Raw genomic sequence first — 11,147 nt, forward strand, 5'->3', positions numbered from 1 at the left:
TCATGTATGTGCTAACAGAGTTGTTGCGTTTTTTGTCTCTATGTGCTAACAGTTTTGGCAGCACCAAAGCATGTTTCCGTACTGTAGCGTTTCTGCACACAGTTTCTGTTGCCAAGGTCTGCGCAGTCAGAAATTGTTTGCTGGGTATATATATATATATTTGTCTATGCGCGTTAGAGTCCAAAGTCTAAATTGATAATAAATATTGCAAATGTTGCAAGATAATAAATGACTTTTCTGTTCAGGTCGACCTAATTTAACTTCATATTACGGCTGTGTTAAACTTTTTGAAACATATCGGTATATATCTAGTTTATTAAATATGTATATGAAATAGCTGTTACTAAAAAACATGCTACGTGGCATTTATGAGTCTGTTTGTAAAATTGAACATAACGAGTAGGTTTTTATGTATCTCTATTTTCTCTAATTATTTTAGTAATTAAACTTTTGGTTTTTTTAGTTTACAAATTAAAAAAAAAAAACCTAAGACCTTTCTACATTCAATAAAAAGTCTCTCTCTCATAAATCTGATCCTCTATATTATAAAAGATATCTTACCGTTATCTATCAAGGCATAAAGAACTACACATACTATGTGTATGTAGACATTCAAAATGTTTTTATCACAAAGGATCAAGAGAATGTGAATACGAGTAAAAAGATGCACTTCCGCCAATTTCAATAATTGTATTTTAATTATTTTTAGATAAGTACACTTTATATAAATAATTGGTTACGTCTTAACCCATAATTCATAAAGTAATTGCTTTGTTGCATATAGAAGAACGTAACTTTGCTCTTTGATATTCTCGCCTTGAAACTATATGTAGAAAAAAAAGTATTTTATATGCCAGACAACTTTTTTATCTGATTCTGCATACTTATATACGCAATTATGCAATCGATATAATTATATATGAGACTATATATTCAGTATCGTACGTAAGTGTATGTAAATAGATATCAAAATTGTCTGTATATGCAGGACTTTTTTGCCAGGAAAAATATGTAAAAAAATAATATAACGTTTTGCAAATACATTAATGTACTTTGTTAGTATTGAGTAAAACACAAGCATTTCCCATACCTTCTTGCTATATCATTTCTATTCTTATTTTAATTTCATTGTTTTTTTTTGATCGGCACAAATTTCACGCGAACTGGATGAGCAGGACGAATTACCATATCCATCTTTAACTGAACATTTTTCAAGTAATCAACAGGCTCCAGGTAAAATTGATGTACCAAAGGTGCGATCATAGCTTTCAATTCGTACATAGCGAACCGTTGACCTGCCGCACACACAGTAAATCAAAAAAATTGTTTTCTCGTCTGAAAAACGGACGAAGAGCGCAATTTACCTATGCAGTTTCGCGGTCCCGCACTAAACGGTATGTAGCAATAAGGATGACGATTTTGCACTTGGTCGGGCAAAAATCGATCCGGATCGAATACATCCGGATTCGGCCAGAAATGAGGATCTCTGTGGACGGCGTAGATATCAATATTCACGTATACATTAGCCGGCACTATGTACGACTCTATTAGAGAACAAAAAATAATATTTACATGTATACACTTGCATGGCAATGACGTGTAACAATGTAACATAATTTATGATAATGACATATTAAAATTCTATATCGCAACGCAATAATATACGTACGACATTTTATATCTTCTGCAAGAGTGCGTGATATGTTAGGCACACTGGGATACAATCGCAGCGCTTCTTTCAAGCATCTCTCTAAGTACGGTAGCTTTTGTAAAGACGCCATAGTCAAATTTCCTTTAGTTTCTTCCATCACATCGTTAACTTCAGTCCTGACACGATCCTGTATAAATTGTTGAAAGTTATGGTATTCTGCTACTTTTCATTATAAACGTTTTTGTTGGTTTTGAGATGATTTTCCGAGACTATTCATTTGTAATTACTTTTAAAAGATATAATCTCTGACTAATTTCGTTTAGAATTTATTAAATATAGAAAAAAATAATTTCATAGAGAACCGACCAAAACAAAGAATGACGTAATCGGTTCTTTGTCATATTTATCGATCACAAAATACCTGAATATCCTTGTGCTCAGCTAATAATAGTAAAGCAAAACACACACCCATTGCCGTAGTATCGTGACCCTGTAATTATACGTATCTATTTCTCAGTAATTATATGTATATGAATGTACTAAGAAGAAACAAATTGGGCGCATACTACACATTATACGTGCCTCGAACATGAAGGTGTCAACTTCCTCTCTGATGTCCAAATCGGTTATATCAGTTTCTCGAGATGCCGCTATTAGAAGATCCAACATAGCGAGTCGCTTTTTACGAACTAAGGTAAACAAATATATACAGTTAAGTGACACTTCTTATATACATAACAAAGAAATATTAGATTTTCACTTCTTATATTTGTATCAAATTTTAGCATCAACATTAACTGACTGCGTTACATACTTCCGATCACTTCTGCGTCATCTGTTTCTTTCAATGTGTTACTTTCAGTGTTTTTTAAATATCGATCCTCTGTGCGTTCGTGATAAAGTTTTCTTTCCTTAATGATCTATATAAATAGAGACAATATTTTGAATAATATCCTAATTCTATATGTTTTGTTACATGTACCCACTTAGCATCGTTAGTAGCACAAACGTTTCTGCAACGAGTTTTCCAAAACTTAGCAACGTTTCGTTAAAAGTCTCTAAACCGTCGTACTAAGGAAACGTCGAAATGTCCACAGGAATAATTGATTCATCTTCAAAAGTTTATGTTTTTTATAAAAATTAAAACAATTTATTATTTGTTATTTTCTAAATCTTTTTATTTACCTGTTTTCCTTTAATAGTTAGTTTTCTTATTTTATATAAATTGTTATACCTTTATATTATTATTTATTTATTTCTTCTACTATAAGTATTTATAACGTCATCCTTATGTTCTTTTTAACTCATATTATTATTTTATATTTACACTTTATAATCTTATCATTTCGAACTTGTATAGTTACACAAGCAGTCACCTGGAGTGTTTTCTACACCTCAGCAAGTTTCAATAGCTTTGTACTATCAATGTATAAAACATAAACACTTTCTATTGTGCACAGTATGACTCGAAAGGTTTGACTGAAAGGTGAGTGTGAATTTCCGATCTGTAAAAAAAACTGCTGTGACGTGAGCTTCATTTTTTCGACGCTGGGATGTAAAACACACCCCGGATGACTACGCCCGGGTTAATCATTTTCCAGGAAAGAGTGATAATTAATTAATCACTCACACACAATTAAGTAATTTATTACTTTTTCCTGGAGAATGGTTAAGCAGGCAAAACCTGCATGGTATCACAAATGTATTGTATAATGTTTATAAAAATTTAAACTTTAAAAACTTTGCAACTTATCGGGCAACGTTTCTTATATGTTTCTACGAAATCGGACCGTAACGTAAAAAGCAAACATTTTGACGTTTCCGCTACGTTACTACGACGTTTTACAGAGTTTTAACGAAACGGTGCTAAGTTTCAAGAAACCCTTTGCAGAAATGTTTGTGCTACTAACGATATTATATATATGTGAGTATTTTTGTATTTGTAAAGAAAAGTAATCAGAAAAAAATATTGTACACACTTTTTCAGTAAATCCATGTAATATCTTTAACATCTTAGTTTGCTTTCTATTTGTTGGAGATAATGCGAACATCCAATCGGGAAACAGCCACGGAGAGAAGACTCTGCGCATAATAATCACGTTACTTCAGGTACAGGGTGTCCCAGAATTGGTATGACATCTCTTGTAGACAGATAGAAAGAGTAACATTGAGTCGAAAAGTCCCATATCATTTTGCTAAATTCGCAATAGTTACCGAGATCTTAATTAACAAAGATCCGCGAATAAGCATGTATTAGGCTGTTACGCGCGTAAGACAGCCCGGCGGCCGGCGCGTTTCGCGCGCTTGCGGTTGTTACCCGTAGCAACAGTACGGGAGGAGCTAACATAACAGCATATACTATATCTATATCATATAAATAATAGAAAATGGAAAATAACGATGGCCGAACGCGAAAGCGATTCTGTCATTAGGATGTTTGATTTTGATTAACAAATTACGAGCAATTACTCGCATATTTTGCTAATCAAACTAAATAATTCTAATACTGAGATGTGTCGATAATGAGTGTGTTTACTTATTTATTTAATTAATCTTTTCGTTATCAAGAACAAGATATATCTCGCCATCACAATGTCGCTTGATTGACGGTATGAATGAGATACCACGCGTCGCTATTTTTATTGCTGTGCTACGGGCGAGATATCAACAAAGTGTTCTTGAATTGATTCTTTATTCTAAATTTTCAGATGACAAATTAAAGTATACGAGATATCTTGTTTATTGCATTTTCGAATAACGAAAGTTGTGACGCGAGATATCTCGTCTAAAGCGTCGCATAAGTATATGATATCGTAATAACGAGATATCTCGTCCATACGTAATGAAAAAGTTAAGTACAAGAAGAATCTCATAAAGAAAAGGAAAACTTATAAGTTACATTTCGGTGGAGATATGAATGTAGTACTGATTGTTATTGTTATATATTTCTTTAATCTTTTTTTTACTTATTAATTTTGTTACATGCTTTTTAGTATGGAACACGTTTTACTACATACTTTTTAATATGGAACACGTTTTAGTATTGTCTGCGTTTCAAACGAACAAAAAGCAGCAAAACCGATAAAATTTTCTTGTTGATACTTATGCAATAATTATATACTTCCATCAACAACAAAAAATGGCATTGAATGAGGGCTAAATAAGAGCAACAACTATACCAGCAGAAGCAGTCCTAGAAAATTTGAGTCACGCGACGTTTTGCTGTCGCAGCGTGCTGCTGTATGAAAAGGTACCTTTACGCGCGTGAGACTGATTGGCACACATTTATTACTTTGTATCTCATTAACTATTGCGAATTTTGCAAAATGGCAAATAACTTTTCTATTCAGTTTGACTCAATTTATCTCTATACTTCGGCTGTGTCAAAATTTTACGGATACTTTGTATATGTACATACGCATCAATTACCTGTGTACCAAAAGATGACCTATATCATGTACTGCTTTCCGATACTCTTCCTCAAACGTGTCAAAACTACGTAAAGAAATACCCATAACGGTTTCTAAAAATACATTTAGCACAGCTGTATTATAACAATATAAAATCACTTTGCACATAGATTTAAGTATTTGGACGTTAGTATTCATTAATTGTATATGGTGCAACTTGTATTAATTGTATACAGGTTGTCTGACAACGAACTATCAAGCCGACGTGTGTAGATAGATTGGGTCAATCTGAACAGAAAATTATTATTCACCAGTTTGCAAAATTTGCAATAGTTATTGAGATATGAATTAATAAATGTGAACCAATGAGCGCGCGGGCGGCAATGATCGGACTCTATAGGCGTGCACACTTATTAGTTCTACTTTTCGCTCGCCGCTGCTCGTCGCTGCATAGCCGAATAGCGATTGCAAGAAGTTGAGTCGCGTCGCTTGTTTGTTTTACTGCGCCTCTCATTGCTAAGACATTGCATGAGAAATCATTTTTCTTTCCAGCTGATAATCGTGCACGCCTATAGAGTCCGATCATTGTTCCACGCGCGCTCATTGGCTCACATTTATTAATTCAAATCTCAATAATTATTGCGAATTTTGCACACTGGTAAATAACTTTTCTGCTCAGATTGACCTAATCTGCCTACACACGTTGACTTGATATTTCGTTGTCAAACACCCTGTAGATATATATGTGTGTATATATACAGGGTGTTCCAGAATTGCCGTACAATCGCTCGTAGGCAGGTAGAAGAAGTAACACTGAGTCGAAAAGTCCTGAATTATTTTTTTCTATTATTTATAATGAAGGAGTAATTGTTGAGTAAATCAGGCCAATCAGCGCAGACCTTTAGCCAGACGCACGTCAGTGAGCCGCGCGCCTGGTGTGTGTGAGCGCTCACTGACGTGTGCCTGGTTAAAGGTCTCCGCTGATTGGCCTGATTTACTCAATAATTACTCNTTTATTATAAATAATAGAAAAAAATGGTTCAGGACTTTTCGACTCAGTTTTACTCCTTCTACCTGCCTACGAGAGATTGTACGGCAATTCTGGGACACCCTGAATATATTATCATGTATACTATAATATAAAATATTACTGATATGTTAGGTTAGGTGAGACAATAATTTCTGTTTAGATTGTGATCGTTTGCAAACCTGTATAGTCCTACATGTATAAATACGACAGAAAATATCATATATTACCGCATATTGCGTTTAGTGTATGCTCGGTAACAAATGAAACTAAATCTTGTATAATTGTTTCTTCACTTTCTTTCAGAGATTTTGTCATATGATTTCCTCCTTCAACCAAAACATCAACAAGTTGCCGTAGTATATTCAAATGAAATGCAGGCGTGAGTAGTTTTCGTCGAGTGTGCCACTTGTTTCCTGAAAAAAACGAACGTAGGATATACAGGGTGTCCCAGAATTGGTGTAACATCTCTCGTAGACAAATAGAAGGAGTAACTCTGAGTCGATAAGTTCTATACCATTTTGCTAGATTCGCAATAGTTACCGAAATTTTAATTAACAAAGGTCCGCGAATAAGCGTACATCGGTCTGTCTTACGCGCGTAGGACAGCCCAGCGCGCTTCACACAATTACATTTTAATATGTATACGTTAGTATATACTGTTATATTAATTCTTCCCATATGTCGCTACGAGTAACACCGTAAGCGCGTGAAGCGCGCCGGACTGTCTTATAGCTAGTCTACAATAAAGTAAGTAAAACTGTAGGAGTAGAGAGTAAACTATTTTTCGGTGAAGAAACAACGAGAGAATTACGAAATGGGCAATTCTCATTTCACACTGCCTACTGCCTTACTGTTAGCCAATGACAGAGGTGTGTTAAAAAACGCGAAATAATTACTTGTATAGACAAAAATAAAATAACTTTAAGAACCTTACTTCTTACTCTATACTGCTTACTTCTATTGTAGACGACCCTTTACGCGCCCGATGCATGTTTATTCATTGATTTTTGTTACTTGAGATCTCGGTAACTATTGCGAATTTAGCAAAATGATATAGGACTTTTCGACTCAGTTTTATTCCTTCTACCTGTTTACGAGAGACATCACACCACTTCTGGGACACTTTGTATTTACAAGTTGTTCCATAATTGCCGTCTAACGCTCGTAGGTAAATAGAAGGAGTTATTCTAAGACGAAAAGTTTTATACCACTTTGCAAGATTCGCAATAATTAACGCAATATTAATTAATAAAGATCTGCTACTTAACGTGCATCCAGCGTAAGGACAGCCCAGTCTGTCGCGCCGTACCGATGAAATACAATAGCGCAAATAGTGCGCTTCTCGACGGCAACCTGTATGGTACCTATGTATGCACATGTTCTATTATCTCATCCCATTCCGTCGCTACGGCGCGACAGACTGAGCTGTCTTTACGCTGGATACACATTGATTAGCGGATCTTTATTAATTAATATTTCGTTATTTATTACGAATCTTGCAAAGTGGTATAGAACTATTTGTCTTAGAATAACCTCTTCTATTTATCTATGAGCGGTTAAACGGCAATTATGGGATACCCTGTATATATATACAAGGTGTCCGACAATTACCTTACAATCTCTGGTAAGCGGGTAAGAAGGAGTAAAACTGAGTCAAAAAATCTCCTGAACCATTTTTTTCTTTTACATATAATAAAAGAGTAGTTTAATTATTGAATAAATCAAGTCAATCAGCGCCGACCTGTAACCGAACGCACGTCAGTAAACCACCTTTCTAGTGTGCGTGATTGCTCCGTGCAGCTCACTGACGAGCGCCCGGCTAAAGGTCGGCGCTGATTGGCTTGATTTATTCAATAATTATTCCTTTATTATATGTAATAGAAACAAATGGTTCAGGACTTTTCGACTCAGTTTTACTCCTTCTATCTGCCTACGAGAAATTTTAAAGTAATTGTCGGACATTTTGTATATCAGATTAAAAGCTATGTTTTGTGCAAATTATTATAGTAAAAAAAAAATAAAACATTCAAACTTGTACATATTATAATCATTAATATATGTATACTATGTAGTAAGCGTAACGCGATATATTTCTCATAATTAAATGAGTGATAGTGTAAGATACATGCTTTATACATCGCACATATTTAGATATGTATATTTCTTAACGCGTCATGCATTATTTGACTATTACATATTTGCTGTTATATTTTAGTGATGTAACTGTACCGAGAAAAAAGTTCAGACCATTTTGTTGTGTACATGCATGTACTATAAATAGTGTAAGGAAAACATGTTTTCCTTATATAATTTTCTCTTATTTATGCAACATAACTCTGTAATGAAATAATTATATAATTTGGTACTTACTGGCAACAACAAGATAACAATAATGTATATGTAATGTAACATGTTATATGACAAATTTTATGTCTGCCTTACTGTAATGTGACAATTTATATAGATATGATCGAATGATTTATTGATGAATAGAATGTGAAGATTCTATATAAAAAAAAAAGATATGTATGGTTGTAAAACGATATATTGATTAAAAAAGGGATATGATACCTTTAGTACAAACTATTATAGAAAGTGAAGTAAAAAAGAATAGTCTCTTGATGATTTTATGAACATGTTATTGTCAAAGCCGGACATGTTTTCTTTACACTATTTATAGTACAAGTATAATTGTAAAATTTCGCTTTAATTCAGGTTTTTTAAATGATATAATAAGTTATAATATATTGATGTTATTAAATATGGTATTAAATATACTAAAGGTATTAAAAACTACTGTCGTTATACCTTTGCTTGTAAGAAGACCATCGTTAAGCCATGGACGTACCGTGATGTACACTCTACTTTTTTCATTATGTTTTGTAGTGCTTAAAACTTTCTGAAATTGCAAGAGAAAGACAATGAAACTATTAAGTTTTTCTAATCTAATTTTAGTACATATAATTTATAAATTATCTCATGTATGTATCTTTTTAAATTTTGAAGTTTTCCTTTTTTTAAATTATAGATGACAACAATAATTTTTAAGTCGCAAAACTACGTGTCAGTGTACACTTGCAAAAAAGTATACACTATTTTTATATTTTATTACACCTCCAAATCATCTGGATGACGAAGGATTATAATACATTCAGGACCTATCCACAGTTTCATAACGGGATACATAGTGTCGACAAAATAACGCACAAGCATCCATATATTTCCTAAAAAATGTACTAAATATAGATAATATTCAAAATAAAAGTGTGCACAACATCTAAAAGACTTCGATAGTTTTGTTATTCTTTTTAACGTAATGTGTAAAAAGAAGTATAATACTTGCGTGGTGAACATTGAAATAAAAGTGCCGAACCGAAAATTGGAACACTTGGTGGACCTGGTATAAGGCGAATAAGTCGCCCACTTCGTTTATGATGCACATAATAATCATACAATATTATATATAAAATCAACACTAACAATATTGTTACAATCATGATTCACGTTGATGTATAAAATGTATCAAATAGATTCAAGTTTCTTCACAATATACTAGTTCTGTGTATTTCACGCGCAAACAATCATAACTCGTTTTCAGTTATGTTAGGATAACGACTGAACTTGGATCTCTTAAGATCCAACACACTAGATACATATGTTTTACATGTGTTTCAAAACTCTTACATAGAACTGATAAATGTATTGTAAAAACTGAAATATCTTAAGTAGATGTTCGTGAAAAGTACCAAAGGTCAAAAAACTATTAAATTATAACTGTGCAATGATGTGCAATAAGACCGTTTTGTTTAGACTATGATTTTATCGCAGAGTAGAATAAATTTTTCTCTGATTTTTTAAGACAATTTTTGAACTAGTTTTCTTTGTTGTGTAAATAAATACATATCACACATGCTTTTATATATTGTCTGAACACAATTGATCAAGCGGAAGAACTGTCACAAACAGCGGTTTTAATGCGTATATATATACTCTGACTTTTATATTCAGTTTTTCTCTTCTCTGTTAGTAATTATCTGGTAGACGGCGACATAAAAAGTCGAGCGGAGTTTACGCATTTATATAATAGGTACGTTTATTGGTGTTTGAACACATTTGAATTTCATTAATGTTTTTATTCTCAAATTGTTTTGTGATATGTTTATAAACATGTTCACTTGTTTGTTTGTAGTTATCTTGATATAATTTCTTGATGCAATTATTTTGAACAATTTTCATGTTTTTGTGAGTGATTATAATACACGCATGCTTGTTTTTTATTTTGGAGTCACGAAAGACTAGAGAGAGCATTGCAGTGGAAGCGGGAGTTGTAAATTTTGTACTTGGAAGTTATGTCATAGAAGACTGCCTATAACGCTTTCTACCGTAAATGCAGACAATATGCATATACTCTGATAGGAAACCATTTACAAAATTATGTGACGAAATTTTGCACTAAAATTGTACTTTGCAATTATACAAATATATTTTAGGAAATAGATGCAAAAACATTGATCTTTTCTGAAATATTTGTAGGTGTTTGCAAAATTACTGTCTAAATACTATTTCGGCAAAAAAATAACGATATGGCAAATCATCTTAGCAATATATTTGCAAAATTAATTTCACAAAGACATTGTTCAATAATTGAGAAAAAACATTTAGCTATGTGTGATGTTTTAAATATGTAGAAATATGATTGCATATAAAGAAATGCAAGAAATCCATAATTCATAAAGTAATCGCTTTGTTGCATATAGAAGAACGTAACTTTGCTCTTTGATATTCTCGCCTTGAAACTATATATAGAAAAAAAAGTATTTTATATGCCAGACAACTTTTTTATCTGATTCTGCATACTTATATACGCAATTATGCAATCGATATAATTATGTATGAGACTATACCCCGATAGCCAAATGATAGCAGTATGCCAGCAGTATGCACGCAGGTTTAATCAGCACTTTGCAGCAGATTCCACTCAGCTGTGTCATCATAGTGAGTGAATTATGTAGGCACGATACGTAAAGAAAACAACACAGCAAAAATATAGAAATAA

The 11,147-nt window shown here is 33.0% G+C and overlaps 1 protein-coding gene across 3 annotated transcripts in view; it reads right to left on the bottom strand.

Annotated features, from left to right (window-relative positions):
• Positions 1-664: 664 nt before the first annotated feature.
• LOC109861063 (cytochrome P450 4C1-like) overlaps positions 665-11,147 on the bottom strand; it is a 12,127-nt gene continuing 1,644 nt past the window's right edge. Inside the window, exons 1-12 of one of the 3 annotated variants that reach the window (XM_020440557.1) lie at positions 9,435-10,574; positions 9,206-9,315; positions 8,900-8,990; positions 6,319-6,504; positions 5,081-5,174; positions 3,631-3,733; positions 2,466-2,571; positions 2,234-2,340; positions 2,073-2,141; positions 1,670-1,838; positions 1,365-1,544; positions 665-1,295 (exon numbers count right to left, since the gene is read on the bottom strand). In XM_020440557.1, the coding sequence (XP_020296146.1) occupies positions 1,126-1,295; positions 1,365-1,544; positions 1,670-1,838; positions 2,073-2,141; positions 2,234-2,340; positions 2,466-2,571; positions 3,631-3,733; positions 5,081-5,174; positions 6,319-6,504; positions 8,900-8,990; positions 9,206-9,315; positions 9,435-9,588 (1,539 nt within the window). In that variant the 5' untranslated portion in view covers positions 9,589-10,574 and the 3' untranslated portion in view covers positions 665-1,125. Of the gene's footprint in view, positions 1,296-1,364; positions 1,545-1,669; positions 1,839-2,072; positions 2,142-2,233; positions 2,341-2,465; positions 2,572-3,630; positions 3,734-5,080; positions 5,175-6,318; positions 6,505-8,899; positions 8,991-9,205; positions 9,316-9,434; positions 10,575-11,147 lie in introns of those variants that run through there. The other 2 variants (XM_020440556.1, XM_020440554.1) reach the window with 2 other exon arrangements.

Source organism: Pseudomyrmex gracilis, unplaced genomic scaffold, assembly GCF_002006095.1.
Source record: "Pseudomyrmex gracilis isolate BER0280 unplaced genomic scaffold, ASM200609v1 scaffold_556, whole genome shotgun sequence".
NCBI lineage: Eukaryota > Metazoa > Arthropoda > Insecta > Hymenoptera > Formicidae > Pseudomyrmex > Pseudomyrmex gracilis.